At 47.9% G+C, this 19,780-nt stretch overlaps 1 protein-coding gene across 6 annotated transcripts in view; it reads left to right on the forward strand.

Moving 5' to 3' along the window:
- Positions 1-224: 224 nt before the first annotated feature.
- The window catches only part of OSBP2 (oxysterol binding protein 2), a 228,006-nt gene continuing 208,450 nt past the window's right edge, over positions 225-19,780 (forward strand). For 2 of the 6 annotated variants that reach the window (XM_063603399.1, XM_055105752.2), the window contains exon 1: positions 885-1,569. In XM_063603399.1, coding sequence (XP_063459469.1) covers positions 926-1,569 — 644 coding nt within the window. In that variant the 5' untranslated portion in view covers positions 885-925. Of the gene's footprint in view, positions 362-883; positions 1,570-19,780 lie in introns of those variants that run through there. The other 4 variants (XM_034948707.4, XM_055105751.2, XM_008964432.4 and 1 more) reach the window with 4 other exon arrangements.

Raw genomic sequence — 19,780 nt, forward strand, 5'->3', positions numbered from 1 at the left:
TTTTAACCATTCTGGGGTCACAGCCTCCTTTGGGAAGCCCATGAAAACTATAGACCTACTCTGGAAAAATGCACAGACAGGTAAACCTCCACAACTACTGCGGAAGCCTCACAGACTGCCAGCCTACCCAGGGATCCCGGGAGGTCCGAGTTCAGAATCCCACTTTGAGATGTTTCTTGTACTAAAACGCTTGGTTTACAGAAAGTCTTCCCATATTTGTTTAGAGAACCCGAACGATGTCGTCACTGGCAGCGAAGCGCCCTGGCATGAACCGTAGGCCAGCTGGCTCAGGAGGTGGAGGCGGTGAGGCGGCGACTTGGGGCCACCGCTTCTGGCGGCCGCAGGAGCGACCCACAGACAGGTAATGGCTGCCATGGGGGGCGGGGCGTCGTCTTTAGCCTTTAGCGCCCCTGTGCTTCGTGCGCATTTCGTGGCCTCTGGGTGCCGTACCTGCTTCCCACCCGGCTTTCCTGGGTGGCGGAGAGCGAACCCACCCCAGCCTGGGTTGGGGGAGGGGGCGTCGGCGCAGGGTCCCGTGGGCAGAGCTGCGCTGGGAGCTGGCGGGCTCCGCATTCATCATTGTTCCTCCAGCGCCTGGCACGGGCTGGGCCGCAGCAGAGACCGTGGCCTGAAGCGCGCCATCCCCTCCGCGTTGCCCGCCCGCCGAGCTCTCCGCCCACAGGTGTTGCCAGGGCTCCTTCCACCGGCCGGACCGAGGGAGGACCCAGGGGCCAAACCTGGCCCGCGGCTGGCCGAGAGCACAACAGCCGGCGGGCGCTGGCGGGCGCGGGGCGCACGGGGCCGCGGAGGGACCCGCGCGCGCCCCCGCCTCGCGCCGCGCGCACGTGACTGCGCCCCCGGCCCCGCCCCCGGCCTGCCCCCCGCCCCCACTGGCCGCTCGGCCGCGCGCGGGTCGGCCGGCTCTATGGGGAAAGCGGCGGCTCCGAGCCGAGGCGGCGGCTGTGGCGGCCGCTCCCGCGGGCTCTCGTCGCTGTTCACGGTTGTCCCCTGCCTGTCGTGCCACACGGCGGCGCCGGGCATGAGCGCTTCCACGTCCGGCTCCGGGCCGGAGCCCAAGCCCCAGCCCCAGCCCGTGCCCGAACCGGAGCGGGGACCGCTGTCAGAACAGGTGTCGGAGGCAGTTTCGGAGGCAGTGCCAAGATCGGATCCTGTGTCCGAGACGACGTCTGAGCCGGAGCCAGGGGCTGGGCAGGCATCGGAACTGCTGCAGGGGTCGCGGCCGGGGTCAGAGTCCAGTTCAGGTGTAGGGGCTGGGCCCTTCACCAAGGCCGCATCAGAGCCGCTCTCCCGGGCGGTGGGGAGCGCGACCTTTCTCAGACCCGAGTCAGGATCGCTGCCAGCGTTAAAGCCCCTGCCTCTTCTGCGACCAGGACAGGCGAAGACTCCTCTTGGGGTTCCAATGTCGGGGACTGGCACAACCTCCAGTGCCCCACTGGCCTTACTGCCTCTGGACAGCTTCGAGGGCTGGCTTCTCAAGTGGACCAACTATCTGAAGGGCTACCAGCGCCGCTGGTTCGTGCTGGGCAATGGTTTGCTCTCTTACTACAGGTATGGAAGCGCCAGGGTGGGACATGGGGGTTGGAGGGTGGTGATGCTGCAGGGATGGTGATGGAGGGCCTCCATGGTTGGCGGACACTGCCACTAGTCTAGAGATGTTTAGGGGCATGCATTCCAGCAGGCCAAGTCACGCTTCTGGCCCGCCGCCAAGGGCCGGGGGCCCTGACCTCTGGCAAGGGTGAATGTGATCTGCGGACATGACCTCTGGCAAGCTTGGGTTTTTGGGCAAGTGGGGAGGTGGAGTAAGGGAGTGATCTGGGGCCTCAGTTCCCTTCTGCTTGGCAGTTGTGGGGCTTGGGGCAGCTAGCTAGAGTCAGCCCCTCAAAGTCCTTGCCCTTTCTGGTTCCGGAGCTAACATCATTGTGTGTTTGGGATTGAGGGAGACAGTCACCTTGTTCAGTCCTTAGGACCCACACTCTTAGGAAGGGCTGCTTATTCTTCCTGCCTGGGGTAGTTACTCCCACCTTTCCTGATGCCTCTGGTTGCCAGGCCTTGGGCTGGGCACCACAGACTCACAGATGTATTGGACACGGTTCTTGGCCTTCAGGAGTCCATCTTGGCATTTTGCGGAGAGCTAGGAAGTGTTTTGCTGCCCTCCTTTGTTATTCCAGACCCAGCACGGGATTCAAAATTAAAGTCCAGTGGTGAGAGAGCTAACACTGTCTTCCCACTGAAACTGGTTGAAAGGAGGTTACTGAAGCCTCCCTTTGCTTTCTTACTGGCTCTTCCCTGGGTCTGCTTCCTGGGGATGGTTGGTTTAAGCCTTGAGAACTCAGATCAGTCTATGCCAGTGGTTCTCAAACCTGAGTGTGCATCAGCATTCCCTGAAGAGCTTGTTGGAACACAAAGTGCTGGGCCTCCCCAATGAATTTCTGATACAGTGGGCCTAGGGGAAGGGCCTGAGATTCGGATTTTCTAATAACTTCCCAGGCGTGGCTGGTGATGCTGGTCCAGGACCACACTCTGAGAAGCACTGTTTCATTGCTGCACACAAAAGGACCTTGACTTGCTGTTGCTGAAATTCAGGTCACTTCACTCACTTCATTCAGCCAACAGTATCCCTTCAAGTCACCCACTACAGGGTTTTGTTTTTTGTTGTTTTTGTTTTTGAGACGGAGTATTGCTCTGTCGCCCAGGCTGGAGTGCAGTGGTGCAATCTTGGCTCACTGCAACCTCCGCCCCCCAGGTTCAAGCAATTCTTCCGCCTCAGCCTCCTGAGTAGTTGGGATTACAGGCGCCCATCACCATGCCCGGCTAATTTTTTTTTTTGTATTTTTGGTAGAGACGGGGTTTCACCATGTTGCCCAGGCTGGTTTCGAACTCCTGACCTCAAGTGATTCGCCTGCCTCGGCCTCCCAAAGTGTTAGGATTACAGGCATGAGCCACCACGCCGGCCTCTCCTGTCTTACAAATGAGGAGTTCTGAGGTTTGATGGGGAGACACAGAGCCCATTATCCAAAGGCACTGGCCCAGTAGACGGTAGAGAGGGATTCTGAACACCAACATCTGGACCTGTCCCAAATGTGTCCTGATACCCACTCACCTTTGAGTTCAGCATGTCTGTGTTACCTGTATTTACCAGGTACTACTAAACTGAAGAGTTAAAGGTAATGTTTATAAGTATAGTCTCCCACAGTGGCAGAAATGCCTGGTTTTAGTGGAAGTAAAACCTGATATCATGCTTTTGGGTTTTAATTGGAAGAGCAAAGATGTCCATCTTCTTTTTTTTATTTTTTGAGATGGAGTCTCACTCTGTCACCAGGCTGGAGGGCAGTGGTGCAATCTCGGTTCACTGCAACCTCCGCCTCCCGGGTTCAAGCAGTTCTCCTGCCTCAGTCTCCCAAGTAGCTGGGATTACAGGTGTGCGCCACCACACACGGTTAATTTTTGTATTTTTAGTAGAGGCGGGGTTTCACCATGTTGGCCAGGATGGTCTTGATCTCTTGACCTCATGATCTGCCCATCTCAGCCTCCCAAATCTTTTCTTAAAATAAAATGTGTAGACGGTTGACATTTCAGAGTGATCTCAAGTGTGCAGATTCTCTGGGTAACTAAGAAAAATTCTTACTGCTTGCTGATAGTGTTGTGAAGATAAATGCTAGTTTTGTGGGGAGGAGGGAGTGAGAACAAGTTTCTTGTGTGTGTGCGTGTACAGTCCAGCTCTGCAATTTCCTTTTCGGACTTTTCGAGATTCTAAGATGGGTCAAATTGTTGCTGACCTCACCCAGTTATAATGAACGATTCCTGACATTTATACGATCCTGTGCCTTCATTGCATTCCATGCAAGGCTGGCCAGGAAAGGGGAACTGAGGCTGAATGAATGAACCTCAATGGCCTCCCCAGAGGCGGCCAGCTTGCAGGCTGTGTGTCCGAATGCCACCAGAGATGAGTATATGTGCAGAAAAGGCCCTTTTGAAGTGCAGCTGGAATTGCTACTTGAGATGTTTGACGCCGCTCTCCTGTCCCCACTTCTGATCTGAATTCCCCTTCTAGAACAGGCCATCTTGCTAGCTGGGATCAAGGACTGAGCATCCTCCAGGTCTGTCATGTAACCCTGACAGCAGCAGGGTGGGTTTTCGGATGCGCCAAATGTGCCCAGTGCCGTGCATGTGTGTTATCTCCTCCAGCCCTCTCCAGACACCCAGCTCTCAGCAGGTGGCCAAATGGGTATGGCTGGGGATAGAGGTGAGATTAGGGTGCTTGTGAGTTGGAAATAGAGTGAAATAATTTTTAAATTCATGATCTCTTTTCCTTGGGGGCTGGTAGAGTCAAGCTTACCTGCTGGGCAATGTGGCTGGCGAAGAAGGAATCAGGGCCATTTCTCTTGCTGGATTCCCTTTTGGAAAGACCACTCTCAACTTTTTAATTTTTCTTTTTTTTTTTTCTTTTTTGAGACAGAGTCTTGCTCTGTCGCCAGGCTGGAGTGCAGTGGCGTGATCTCAGCTCACTGCAATCTCTGCCTCCCAGGTTCGAGCTATTCCCCTGCCTCAGCCTCCCGAGTAGCTGGAACTACAGGCGTGCACCACCACGCCTGGCTAATTTTTTGTACTTTTAGTAGAGACGGGGTTTCACCATATTGGCCAGGATGGTCTCAAACTCCTGACTTTGTGATCTGCCCGCCTTGGCCTCCCAAAGTGCTGGGATTACAGGCATGAGCCACTGCACCTGGCCAACTTTTTAATTTTTAACTAAGTGAAGCCTGGTGTTTGGAGAAAATGTGAGCATCTATTTCTTGTGCCCCCTGCCATCCCATCCCACTTTCTGGCCTCCCCTCCTCCAGGATAGCCACTATTCCTAATCCTGGTCGCCATGCACTTTTCTCCCCATTTTATTTAATTTTATCTCATCTAGGTGTAATATTTAAAAGCCCATATTTTTTATTGCAATTTTTTTTTTTTTGAGACAGAGTCTTATTCTGTTGCCCAGGCTGGAGCACAGTGGCACGATCTTGGCTTACTACACCCTCCCACTCCCAGGTTCCAGTGATTCTCATGCCTCAGCCTCCTGAGTAGCTGGGATCACAAGCGTGTGCTACCGTGCCCAGCTAATTTTTTGTGTGTTTTTAGTAGACACAAGGTTTCGTTATGTTGGCCAGGCTGGTCTCAAACTCCTGGCCTCAAGTGATCCACCCCCTTCAGCCTCCCAAACTGCTGAGATTACAGGCATGAGCCACTGTGCCTGGCTATGCAGTCATCTTTAACCTTATTTCAAAAAGGGTTTCTAATATATAGAGTATGTTATTTTTACAAGACTTATTTTGACTATTGTATAAAGTCCAGGGTGCAAATGTAGCACCTTTTACTTATGCATTTTCCTGATGATGGGTCACTACAAACATTCTTGTATGTGTGCCGGAATTTCTCTTGAGTATAATTTCTGGGTTGTAGAGAATTGTGAATGTTCATCTTACGTAATGCCAAACTGTTTCCCAAAGCAGTTGCACAAATTTATATTCCCAACGGTCATGAAAAAGAGATTCTGTGGATCCTTATCCTTTGCAAGACTTGGTATTGTCAGTGTTGATTTTGCTAATCGAATGGGAACTGTGATCGCTCATTGTAGTCCTGACCTGCATTTCAATTTCCATTATTTTTACCTTAATAGCAGAAGAGTGGGGGTTTGGATTAAAATTTCTCCTTTCAATGTCACTTCCTCAGGTACTTCTGCCCTGGATTTTGCTCGAGAAACTCATTTGATTGCTTAAGTATATTCTAAGGAAGAAAGCACATTTTTACCAATAGTTGGGCTTAATAACATTCATATTATTAAGAATTTTTAAAAATGCTCTTTATAAATATTATCACATGTAAAAAGTATTTCTATGAGATATGGATAATTGTTGGCAGATTTTCACTTCTTTCTGACAATGTGCTTGGAATATAAATAAGACAGAAGACAAGATTCTTTTTTTCTTTTTTTTTTTTTTGAGATGGAGTCTCGTTCTGTCACCCAGGCTGGAGTGCAGTGGCACGATCTCGGCTCACTGTGACCTCTGCCTCCCAGGTTCAAACAATTTTCCTGCCACAGCCTCCCGAGTAGCTGGGATTACAGAGGCATGCCACCATACCCAGCTAATTTTTTTTGTATTTTTAGTAGAGACGGGGTTTCACCATGTCGGCCAGGCTGATCTCAAACTCCTGACCTCGTGATCCGCTTGCCTTGGCCTCCCAAAGTGCTGGAATAACAGGCTTGAGCCACCGAGCCTGGCCTAGAAGACAAGATTCTTATTCCATTACTTGGCATTCTTAATTATATATTTATTTGCATACTAACAAGGAGAATATAGGAATATGGTTTTTTGTTCAATGTTGGCTTTTTTTTTTAATTGCGGGAAGTTCCCTTTGAAAAAATTTATCCCTAGTTCTTATCTCACAGGGAACATGTGATTCCATAAAATTAGAGAATAATTCCTAAATGATACAGAATTTTCAAATGTATTGTCATCAGCAAGTTTTTATGGAGAAAGTGTTCCAAACACAAGTTTTATCTACATTAAGGACAACATTTATTAGGTTAGGCAAACTTCTGTTTTGTTGTATACCAGTTGTCTGCTTGGTGACATTATAAATGACATTTATTTCTCAGGAAATGATTTCAAACAGAAGCATTTTAAATAATTTATTTATTGTTCATACTGATCTCTGCTTAGTAATGGCTAAGCCAGTTAGCAAGGAATGCCTCCCAGAAATTAGCCTGGGTCTATAAGATAGATAGCTGCAGTCAAGTGAAAACAAATTTTGAAAGTCCTTGGCTGGGCACAGTGGCTCATGCCTGTAATCCCAGAACTTTGGGAGGCTGAGGCGGGCAGATCACCTGAGGTCAGCAGTTCGAGACCAGCTTGACTAACATGGTGAAACCCACCCCGTCTTTACTATATACAAAAAAAAAAAAAATTAGCTAGGCGTGGTGACGCATGCCTATAATCCCAGCTACTCGGGAGGCTGAGGCAGGAGAATCGCTTGAACCAGGGAGGCAGAGGTTGCAGTGAGCCGAGATTGTGCTATTGCACTCCAGCCTGGGCAACAAGAGTGCAACTACGTCTCAAAAAAAAAAAAGTCCTTTGGCTGAGGAAGACCACTGAACACTTGGTGAGCTGCACCCATTTTGGGTCAGTGGCCAGCTAACAGAAGATGGCACACCAAGACATTGTTGCCTCTGGGATAGATTGTGTACTCACCCTTCCCATGAACTCAGTTCTCAAAAGCCAACGGCTGTGAAAACTGGGCACCGAGAAATATTGTACTGTTTTCAATGTCAATTTCTTTTTTCTTTTTCTTTTTTTTTTTTTTTTGAGACAGAGTCTCGCTCTGTAGCCCAGGCCAGAGTGCAGTGGCACGATCTCGACTCACTGCAAGCTCCGCCTCCCGGGTTCACACCATTCTCCTGCCTCAGCCTCCCAAGTAGCTGGGACTACAGGCACCCGCCACCACACCCGGCTTATTTTTTGTATTTTTAGTACAGACAGGGTTTCACCATGTTAGCCAGGATGGTCTCGATCTCCTGACCTTGTGATCCGCCCGCCTCGGCCTCCCAAAGTGCTGGGATTACAGGCATGAGCCACCACGCCCGGCCTTCAATGTCAATTTTGATAATACTCAAAGGCTGGAGATGGAAAAGTCCATCCAGTTGCAAAGCGTCCCTGAAAACATGAAGTTGAGGGTGCAAGTGTGCAGGGTTAGTCCTCACATAATGGGCTGGATACCCCCGAAGGTAGCTTTATTGGATTCAGCTTTAATTTGAAATTATTATTCATTGTTACATACTCTGAGACTGTTAGGAGGCCAAAAAGGAATGCACAGGTTGATCATGTGTAAGCATTTGAAGTATATTTTCTTAGCATTTAGCACAGAGTTGTTGCAAAGAGGTGACAAATGGACTAGCAGCATATTTTGGAGGAGCACAGTGCACACCAACATTCTTAGCAAGTTCTAGTGACATGAACTGTCATTTTCCCCACCAAACCTGCCTCCCCCTCCTAACTCTCCTCTTTCTATGAATAGCTGAATACCTCTGAGTCATACTTGCTGCCTCTTCCCTCCCTCATCCCACATTAGATGAAATTTCCAAGTCCTGCCTGTCTATCTCCTCTAGCTCCTCCTCTCCATCCCAGTTGCCGCATCATGGTTCAGGTCTGCCTTCTGCTTACCTGGTGTCCCAGCTTCTGTCCTGGACAGTGCATCCCTGCTGTGGTGCTAGTGTCCCACCTCCATGACCCTGGGGTTGTCTCACCTTCTCCAGGATTCTCTTTCAATAGTACCTTCTCTGCTGGGCGTGGTGGCTCACGCCTGTAATCCCAGCAGTTTGGCAGAATGAGGCAGGTGGGTCACCTGAGGTCAGGAGTTTGAGACCAGCCTGACCAACATGGCGAAGTCCTGTCTGTACTAAAAATACAAAAATTAGCTGGGCATGGTGGTGGGTGCCTGTAACCCCAGCTACTCGGGAGTCTGAGGCATGAGAATCACTTGAACCCGGGAGGTGGAGGTTGCAGTGAGCCAAGATCATGCCACTGCAATCCAGCCTGGGTGACAGAGTGAGACTCGGTCTCAAAAAATAAATAAAATAAATAAACAAAACAAAACAAAACAGTACCTTCTCCTGTGTAAGCAGATCCCTGTATTGAATTTCTCCAGTTTGAAATACCTAGAGTAGCCCCGTACTGATCCAAAGAACCAGGTCTTCCTCCTTTGGGAATTTACAGGGTATGTCTGAGCTTCTCTGCAGATAACTTTGTGTCAAGGGGACACCATGGCCAAGTTTGGCATCTTCTTTGTATTCCATATAGAGCCTGGAGTAGTACTTGCCACTGATACATCCTCAGTAGCTTGGTTTGTCTGTTAATGGATGAGTGAGTAAATGAATTAGAGTTGCCTGTGAGTTTATGGGATTTCAGAAAGCCAAGTGTGTTCATGCCAAACTTGAATTTTTCTTAATTTGTCTTCCATTTCAAAAACTTGTTTGCTGCAATAAGTTAAGTGGGGAGATAAATTGGAGATTGCAGGCTTAAGCCAGGAGTGCAAGAAAAGCAGCAGTGGGAATGTGGATATAATGTGTTTCTAGCTTTGAATGTGTTGCAATAGGCTACTCAGTGAACCAATATCTTATTTTTTTTTTTTTTAATTTTTTGAGATGGAGTCTCGCTGTGTTGCCCAGGCTGAAGTGCAGTGGCACAATCTTGGCTCACTGCAACCTCTGCTTCCTGGGTTCAAGCGATTTTCCTGCCTCAGCCTCTGGAGTAGCTGGGATTACAGGTGTGCACCACCACACCCAGCTAATTTTTGTATTTTTAGTAGAGATGGGGTTTCACCATGTTGGCCAAACTGGTCTCAACCTCTTGAGCTCAAGTGATCCACCCGCCTCAGCCTCCCAAAGTGTTGGGATTACAGGTGTAAGCCACCATGCCCGGCCTTATAGCTTTTTTTTTTTTTTTTTAGACGGAATCTCACTCTGTTGCCCAGGCTGGAGTGCAGTGGCACGATCCTGGCTCACCACAACCTCTGCCACCTGGGTTCAAGCAATTCTCCTGTCTTAGTCTCCCAAGTAGCTGGGAGTACAGTCACCTGCCACCATGCCCTGCTAATTTTTGTATTTTTAGTAGAGACGGAGTTTCACCATGTTGGCCAGGCTGGTCTCAAATTCCTGACTTCAAGTGATCTGCCCGCCTCAGCCTCCCAAAGTGCTGGGATTACAGGTGTGAGCCATCGTGCCTGGCCTGGCCTTATAGCTTTTAAAACTACTTTTCTGTGTATCTGATGGTTTGCCTTGCACTGTTGGAAGCCAGCTATTGATCAAAGAAGGAGCCTCTACCCTAAAATGTTAGATCCAATTGGATAATACAACCTTTTGTCTGTGGGGTATTCTGCAAGTGTCAGAGTGATTTCCAGTTTATGCTTTCAGTGCAGGAGTGCTGATCTTGCCATCCTGTTACATGGGGAAAAAACTGGAAGCACATGAACAGCACGAGGATTCAATCACAGTCTTCTGACTCAGCCCACGCAAAGGTGTCCACCCACCTCACACTGGGGAGACTCTCCTGTGGGGTCCTGAGTTGGAGGTCTCCAAAAGTAACCCCAGGCTCAATGACCCACTAGGAGGACTCACAGGACTCAGCATATATTAATGGCAAAAACTGTGATTACCTTTGTACCAACCTAATAGTTGTACCCACAGCTATGCTTTATTACAATGAAAGGATGCAAAGAAAGCACAATGGCAAAGAAACAGAGTGAAGTCTGGGGAAAAACAGCTGCAAGCTTCCAAGGGTCCTCTCCCAGTGGAGTCACACAAGATGCGCTTAATCCCTCCACCACCGAGCTGTGACAACGCACGTGAAATGCTGCCAACCAGGGAAGCTCCTTAGAGACTCAGAGCCCAGGGTTTTTACTGGGAGTTCGTCATGTGGGCACCTTCTGTTTGGCACATACCCAAATTCCAGATTCCCAGAAGGAAAGCAGATTTTTTTTTTTTTCGAGACAGAGTCTTGCTGTGTCGCCCAGGCTGGAGTGAAGTGGTGCAGTCTCAGCTCACTGCAACCTCTGCCTCCTGGGTTCAAGGTATTTTTGGCTAATTTTTGTATTTTTAATAGAGATGGAGTTTCACCATGTTGGCCAGGCTGGTCTCGAACTCCTGACCTCAGGTGATCTCAGCCTCCCAAAGTGCTGGTATTACAGGTGTGAGCTGGAAAGCAGATATTTGCCATAAATCACATCGTTTGTACAAACAGTATAGGCACAGTGAGCCACCCTTATCAGTTAGGGAATGGTAGGAAACCTCCCCAAATTCAAGCTACCAGACACCAGCCAAAGGCCCCTTGGAAGCAGGCCTGTCAAAGGACGGGCAGTCTCAGGCCTGCTATGTGAACTCTTTTCTGCACAGGTGTGAACTCCTTCCTCCTTGCAGACATCAGTGACATCGGTCAGAGTAAGGGCTGGTTCAAGGAGAGTGAGTGCCCATACTTGGCTTTGAGTGATGGAGTGGCTTCTTGTCTCTGATCAGAGAAAGCCACATGCCAGTCTTGCAGGGTGTCAAACACATAGCATGTCTGCTGCTCTGTGTGCTGAGTGCCTGCTCTGTGGCTCTCCTGGCCCTGTGATTGGCGGTTGATTGCGTCACAGACACTTGTCTGATCTAGACCTTGCCCAAGGTCATCTGGCGGCTTGGTTTTTGCAAGTGACTGGGGTACACTTGCCACATGGACCCCTTCCTCCCAGTATTTTTGTTGTTGTTGTTGTTATTGTTGAGATGGAGTTTTGCTCTTGTTGCCCAGGTTGGAGTGCAGTGGCGCGATCTCAGCTCACCGCAACCTCCGCCTCCCGGGTTTAAGCAATTCTCCTGCCTCAGCCTCTCAAGTATCTGGAATTACAGGCATGCACCACCATGCCCGGCTAATTTTGTATTTTTAGTAGAGTCGGGGTTTCTCCATGTTGGTCAGGCTGGTCTCGAACTCTCGACTTCACATGATCCACCTGCCTTGGCCTCCCAAAGTGCTGGGATTACAGGGGTGAGCTACCGCGTCTGGCCTCCCCAGTATTTTTGCGCCTTTGGTGGAGTGTCTGCTGTGAGTTCTTCAGCTGCTGCTACTGAACCTTGTACTTTTCTCAGGGAGGGTCTGTTAATCCAAGATTGGGGCCTGACAAGAAGTCTGAAACGTTTGTGACAGTGAGCCTGCACTAGCTTTGGTCATATTGTTTATTGATCTGCAGTGACCACAATGTGCAAGGCAGTGTGAGTGACAGACCTGCATACCACTGTCACACAACTGGAGTGGAGGAGGGGGAGGGAAGTGTGCACACACCCTGGTTATTTAGTAAGAGGCCAACAGCTTCAGGCAAAGTGCTTTGTGGGAGCCCCTGGATATTCAGACATGTGGCTTTCACTTCCCCTGTAGTCTTTTGGGATACAGCTGGCAAACTATGTCAGTAAAGAAAGACAGGTCTATGGAAAGGCTGTGAGGTTCCCTAGAACAAGATCAGTATATGCTTATCCCAAGGGGAAAGAGAGGGGAAATGGGCCTATTCTCTGGATGACTGCTGGATGCTGACACGTGGAGAGAGGAGATGGTAAGAAACACCTCTGAACAAAATTGAAATTGGCAGCTTGGTGTGTGGTGAATCACACAGCAGGTGTCACCACACGGAGATGTGGCTTTAAGAGGCCCCTTTCATAATCATACACACGGAGCAAACTGTCAATAAGTTTGGGGTCATGCTGCGTGCTGTACACTTTTTTTCTTTTATGTGCGATGCTTTGCCACGTTGCCTTACTTTTTTTTTTAAAGAGTACTTGGAGTTCTGATTGCTTAGTGATGCTTCATTCCATTTGGCATCTTGTCACACGCACAGCCACAGCTCTACATTTAATACCGATTTAACAATCTTGACTCACACCATTTGATCTGCATTGCTGGGCCATTGCCTGAAACCAAGAGGAGGGCAGATGGCGTGGCTGAGCTTGCATAGGAAACTGCCAGATTGCATTGTCCTTTGAAGCAGCAGGAGGTGCCGCCTTCCTAATACAGTGTGTGGTTTCCCTGGGCTCACCAGATGAAGCCCTGTCCCTCGGCGTGATAGTCACTGTCCTTCACAGCCAGGTCCTGCCTCTCTTTTCCCTATCACTCATCTTCTTCCAGCCTTGACCCTTCTTCTAACAAACTTGCCTTACTCCCCCTTTGCAAGCCACATGTGTTTCATTCCTCACTCCAGATCTTCCTGCCATCCCCTCAGCCAGAAGGACCCCTCCTCATTGCTGCTGAAATCCTATCTGGGTAGGCTTAATCCCAGGGTCATCTCAGCATGGACCTGTATGGATTTCCTGCAATGATCTGGAGGAACTGTCCTTCCTCTGGATGCCTTTTTGTGTATTTCATTTGGCCATGCACCCCATCAGCTGGGTATTCGTTCTTCTCTCTCCGTTAGATCAATACCTCCCTCCTCCCCACCGGAACATAGGGCCATGTCTTCTCAATGTAGTGTCCTCTGGAGTGCTGGGCCTAGGGCCTTATACTTGAAAGACTCTCAAACTTCAGTGAAGCTTTTTTTTTTGAGACGGAGTCTAGCTTTGTCGCCAGTCTGGAGTGCAGTGGCGTGATCTCAGCTCACTGCAACCTCCGCCTCCCGTGTTCAAGCAATTCTTCTACCTCAGCCTCCGGAGTAGGTGGGATTACAGGCTCTCACTGCCACGCCCAGCTAATTTTTGTATTTTTAGTAGAGACGAGGTTTCACCATATTGGCCAGGATGGTCTTGATCTCCTGGCCTCAAGTGATCCACCCACCTCGGCCTCCCAAAGTGTTAGGATTACAGGCGTGAGCCACCGCGCCCGGCCTTAAGTGAAGCATTTTTATAGAAAATGTACTTTTTGGGCCCAGTGCAGTGGCTCACGCCTGTAATCCCAGCACTATGGGAGGCTGAGGCGGGCGGATCACGACGTCAGAAGATCGAGACCATCCTGGCTAACACAGTGAAACCCCATCTCTACTAAAAATACACACAAAAAATTAGCCGGGCATGGTGGCGGGTGCATGTAATCCCAGCTACTCGGGAAGCTGAGGCAGGGGAATGGCGTGAACCCGGGTGGCGGAGCTTGCAGTGAGTTGAGATCACGCCACTGCACTCCAGCCTGGGCAACAGAGCGAGACTCTGTCTCAAAAAAAAAAAAAAAAAAGAAAATGTACTTTTTGTAATTTTGTGTTTTGTTCCTAGTATAAAGACCCAACATGCAGCCTGAACCATTGCAGTAGCCGAGGGGGAGTCAATGAATTGCTAGGAGAACACAGTGATCACGAGGCTACACATGGCCCAGCTTCTTCAGCCCCTTTTCTTTTTTCTTTTTTTTTTTTTTTGAGACAGAGTCTCACTCTTGTTGCCCAGGCTGCAGTGCAGTGGTGCAGTCTTGGTTCACTGCAACCTCTACTTCCTGGGTTCAAGCCAGTCTCCTGCCTCACCCTCCCCAGTCAATGGGATTACGGGCACCTGCCACCATACCCGGCTAATTTTTGCATTTTTAGTAGAGACAGGGTTGTGCCGTGTTGGCCAGGCTGGTCTCGAACTCCTGACCTCAGGTGATCCACCCGCCTCAGCCTCCCAAAATGCTGGGATTACAGGTGAGAACCACCTCACCTGGCTGTTCAGCCCCTTTTCTAAGACTTACATGAGCTAAGACTATGTGAGGATATTGAGAGCTCATTGTATTAATGTGTATTTAAAACTTTTGTTATGAAGAATTTTAAACATATATAAGAGTAGACAATAGCATAATGAAACCCCATGTACCCATTACCTAGTTTCAACAATTATTAACTTCTAGGCCAATCTTGTTTCATCTCAGTCCCTCTCAAATCATTTTAAAGTGAATTCTAAATATGATATTTTACCTGTGACTATTTCAGTATATATCTCTAAAGGATAAGGAATTTTTTTTTTTTTTTTGAGACAGAGTCTTGCTCTGTCACCCAGTCTGGAGTGCAATGGCATGATCTCGGCTCACTGTAACCTCTGCCTCCTGGGTTCAAGCAATTCTTCCGCCTCAGCCTCCCGAGTAGCTGGGATTACAGGCGCCCACCATCATGCCCGGCTAAGTTTTTAATTTTTGTAGAGACGAGGTTTCACCATGTTGGCCAGGCTGGTCTGGAACTCCTGACCTCAGGTGATCTGCCCACTTCAGCCTCCCAAAGTGCTAGGATTAACAGGCGTGAGCCACCGTGCCCGGCCAAGGATAAGGATTTTAAAAACATATCCACAGGCCAAGGGGGTTGGCTCATGCCTGTAATCCCAGCACTTTGGGAGGCCAAGGTGGGTGGATCACCTGAGGTCAGGAGTTTGAGACCAGCCTGACCAACATGGTGAAAACCTATCTCTACTAAATATAAAAAATTAGCCGGGTATGGTGATGGGTGCCTGTAATCCCAGCTATTTGGGAGGCTGAGGCAGGAGAATCACTTGAACCCAAGAGGTGGAGGTTGCTGTGAGCTAGGTTGTCCTGTTGCACTCTAGCCTGGACAACAAGAGTCAAAACTCCATCTCAAAAAAAATAATAATAAAATAAATAAATAAATAAACAAAAACATATCCACAATACCACTATTACAACTAAAACAAATTAACAATAATTCCTTATCATCAGCTATCCAATCAGTGTTCACAATTTCAGTGGTTTCAAATGTCATAAAATTTTTTTTGGATACATTTGTTTGTATTGGGACTCAAACAAGATCTACCCATAGAATTTCCCACAGTCTGGATTTTGCTGATGGCATTTTCTTGGTGTAGGTTAACATGTTCCTCTCTCCTCTGTAAGGTCTTAGTTTGACAGATGGATCTAGAAAGTTGAATAGGTGGTGGTGTGTTCTTCCATCAGGAGTTGGTGGCTTCTCTTTTTTTGTGATGTTAGCAGCTAGTGATGATCAATCTTAGATTAGTCTAATTCTTTTTTGTTTGTTTGTTTGTTGTTTTTTTTTTTTTTTTGAGACAGAGTCTCACTCTGTCTCCAGGCTGGAGTGCAGTGGTGTGATTTCGGCTTACTGCAAACTCCACCTCCCAGATTCAACCAGTTCTCCTGCCTCAGCCTCCTGAAGTGCTGGGATTACAGGCATGAGCCACCGCACCTGGCCAAATTAGTCTAATTATTTAAAAAAAAATTTTTTTTTTTAAGACATGGGGTCTTGCTGTGTCACCCAGGCTGGTTTGTGAACTCCTGGGCTCAAGTGAGCCCACACTTGGCTTCCCAAAGTGCTGGTATTACAGATGTAAGGCCACCTCGCCCAGCCCAGATTAGTCTAATTCTATCACTTCATCCTCATTTATTGGCAGGGATACTTTTTTTTTTTTTTTTCTGAAATGGAGTCTTGCTTTGTCACCCGGGCTGGAGTGCAGTGGCGCAATCTCAGCATACTGTAATCTCTGCCTCCCAGGTTCAAGCAATTCTCCTGCTTCAGCCTCCCGAGTAGCTGGGATTATAGGCATGTACCACCATGCCTGGCTAATTTTTTTGGTATTTTTAGTAGAGACAGGGTTTCACCATGTTGGCCAGGCCGGTCTTGAACTCCTGACCTCAGGTGATTTCCCCACTCAGCCTCCCAAAGTGCTGCGATTACAGGTGTGAGCCACCGTGCCCTGCCTTAGCAAGAATACTTCTACAAAGAGAAACTTCCCCTCATCTGCTACTCGTTGGTTACTCAGAGGTGCAGTTCACACAGGAAGAGCAGAATCAGTGCTTGACTCTTTCCTGTTTTGTTTTGTTTTGTTTTCAAAAATTTTCAAAATAATGAGTTGGTACTTCTCTTCTAGTGGTGGCCAATTAGTTGTGTTTTCTTAAGCATCATTACCTTCTCATAGATATCAGCATGTTTGATGTGTTTCCCACTACTATCATTACCCTTAAAGATGCTCATGTTGTCCGGCCATGTCTTTAGTTAGTGGAAGTCTCTTCAAGATGGCCCTAGAGTCCTTTGGAAGGACCCCTGATAGAATTAGTGTTTAATAGCTTGCTTGCTGTCTGGCTTGAAAACATGTTCCAGGCTCTTCTTATACTTGTCTTTTTTTTTTTTAATATGTATTTTTTTGAGACAGGGTCTCACTCTGTCACCCAGGGTGCTGTACAGTGGTGCGATCTCAGCTCACTGTAACCTCCACCTCCCAGGTTCAAGCGATTCTCCTGTCTCAGCCTCCCTAGTAGCTGGGATTACAGGCATGTGCCACCACACCAGGCTTATTTTTGTATTTTTAGTAGAGACAGTTTCACCATGTTGGCCAGGCTGGTCTCGAACTCCTGACCTCAGGCGATCTGCCTGCCTCGGCCTCCCAAAGTGCTGGGAATACAGGCTGAGTCACTGCGCCCAGCCTTGTACTTGTCTTGTCCCAGGCCTGGAGTCAGCCATTTCTCCAAGGAGCCACATTTCTTTTTGGTGGGAAATAGTGTTTGAAGATCATAATCTTGGTGACATAAGGGGTCATTGTCACCCAGTTGGTCATTGTTTCTAGGTCTTTTTAGTGTATAGAGCTAGGAAATATATATATATATATTTATGTATGTTTGTTTTATAAAAGCTAGGAAATATCTATATTTTGTTTTATACAGAACTAGGAAATATATATATTTATACAATGTTTGATACTATATATATGTACATACATATATATATAAATACATTTATATCCTAGCTTGGTATAAAACAAACAAACAATATGTTTGTTCTCTTTAAAGATAGAATATATTATCAGTTCATACTGGTATTCTCAACACAAAATTAAGACCAGGCCTGGCTCAGTGGCTCAGGTCTGTAATCCCAGCACTTTGGTAGCCAAGGTGGGTGGATCCCTTGAGTCCAGGAGTTTGAGACCAGCCTGGGCAACATGGCAAAACCCCATGTCTACAAAAAATGCAAAAATCAGCCAGGCATGGCGGTGTGTGCTTGTGGTCCCAGCTACTCAGGAGGCTGAAGTGGGAGGGTCACTCGAGCCTGGGAGGCAGAAATTGCACTGAGCCAAGATCACATCACTGCACTCCAGCCTGGGTGACACAATGAGACCCTATCTCAAAACAAACAAACAAACAAACAAACAAAAACATTAAGTCCACAGTATTTTTGCTTAGGTAGAACTCATTTTCTCTGTGTTTCATCTCCTTGCTGAAGCCCACCATGGTGTCTGCCTGGTCCCCTTTAGCTGGGGCGGGTTGGTAATCATCATCATCCCAAAGCTGGCTTGATGACATAGGTCTCTGGAGACCTGTAGAAAGATCTTTGTCACTTTATTCAGCTAATGCTTAGACTCCAGACTGGGCTTCATACATCTCTCCCAGAGGTGCTCACGTGACACGAAAGGTGCAGGCCAACACTGGTGTAATACACAGGATAATGCAAATGACCCAAAGGGAGATCAATGGCAAGTGGGTCCATGGGGAAGCAACTCTTTGAGAAAGACAGAGCGTGTCAGACTGTTTCAGACCCTGTTCTCCAGATCTCCTTTACCATTGGTAGTTTTTGCCTCCAGCTTCCTCCTTACCCTCCTCCTCTTTCTTCTCCAAACCTTGGGACTTGACCTAACCCTCCCACCTCACCTTTTCCTCCCACCTGGCAGAATGACATCTTTGTTTCTCTAGAGCGGTACATCAGCTGGGAGAGGAGGAGCCCAGGAAATTCTTGTTGAACTGAAATGTGCTCAAGCCTTCCCACCTCCTTCATTTGCCCTGGGAGGAGAGTGCCAGATGTGTATTTGTTGGTTCTGGGTCCTTTGAAAGTATTAAGTAAGGATGTGGATGGCCATTTCCATGAGGTCAGGGCTCCCAGCTGCTATGGAACCTCAGAATCTTCTCTCATCCTTTTGCACATTGTATGAAATGAAAAGCAGAAAACTGATCAGGAATAGAATATTGCAGGAAATAATCTTTTATATGTGTGGATCTACTTCATCACACTTCCAGTCTTCGTGACCTGGGAGGGAACTGGAGCTTCCAGGATCACCCTCATTTTACAGATGGGGAAAACAAGGCACAGAAAGTGTAGTTGCTTTGTCTAAGGCCCAGCAACTTGCATCACTGTTCATCATTTCTGTCCATATACAGGTTGTATCTTGGGGTCATTATGGACATAACCTCAGCTCTTTATTCTTTTATTTATTTATCCAGCAATGTATCTGTCTAGTGCCCTCTATGTGCCAGGCCTGCTTCTTGGGCTGCCAGTAAAGGAAGGAGCCCTGGTTTTTTGGTTTGTTTTTGTTTTTTGTTGTTTTTTTTGAGATATAGTCTTACTCTGTCACCTAGGCTGGAGTGGTACAGTGGCACCATCACGGCTCACTGCAGCCTCAATGTTCTGCACTCAAGCAATCCTTCTCCACCTCAGCCTCCAGAGTAGCTGGGACTACAGGCGTGCATCACCACACTTGGCTAATTTTTTTTTCTTTTTTTGAGACAGAGTCTCACTCTGTCGCCCAGGCTGGAGTGCAGTGGCGTGATCTCAGCTCACTGTAAGCTCCGCCTCCTGGGTTCACCCCATTCTCCTGCCTCAGCCTCCCTAGTAGCTGGGACTACAGGCGCCCGCCACCACGCCCGGCTAATTTTTTCTATTTTTTAGTAGAGACAGGGTTTCACCGTGTTAGCCAGGATGGTCTTGATCTCCTGACCTCGTGATCTGCCCTCAGCCTCCCAAAGTGCTGGGATTACAGGCGTGAGCCACTGCACCCAGCTCATTTTATTTTATTTTTATGATTTTTTTCTTTTCTTCCTAACATGGGTTGGGAACCAATGAAGTATTTTATTTTATTTTTAAAATGTTATTTATTTATTTATTTAGACAGGGTCTTGCTCTGTTACCCAGGCTGGAGTGCAGTGGCATGATCACAGCTCATTGCAGCCTCAACCTCCCAGGCTCAAGTGATCCTCCCACCTCAGCCTCCCAAGTAGGTGGGACTACAGATGCACACCACTATGCTTGGCTAAGTTTTAAACAATTATTTTAGATACAGGGTCTTGCTATGTTGCCCAGGCTGGTCTCTAACTCCTGGGCTCAAGTGATCCTCCCATCTTGGCCTCCCAAAATACTGAGATTACAGATGTGAGCTATTACAGTCAACCTAAAATTGTTTTCATTGACACATCATAATTATATGTATTTTTGGGGTACAGGGTGATATTTTGGCTCATGTATACCATGTGTAATGATCAAATCAAAGTAATTAGCATATCCATCACCTCAAACATTTATCATTTCTTTG

This window comes from Pan paniscus, chromosome 23 (genome assembly GCF_029289425.2).
Source record: "Pan paniscus chromosome 23, NHGRI_mPanPan1-v2.0_pri, whole genome shotgun sequence".
NCBI classification, from domain to species: domain Eukaryota; kingdom Metazoa; phylum Chordata; class Mammalia; order Primates; family Hominidae; genus Pan; species Pan paniscus.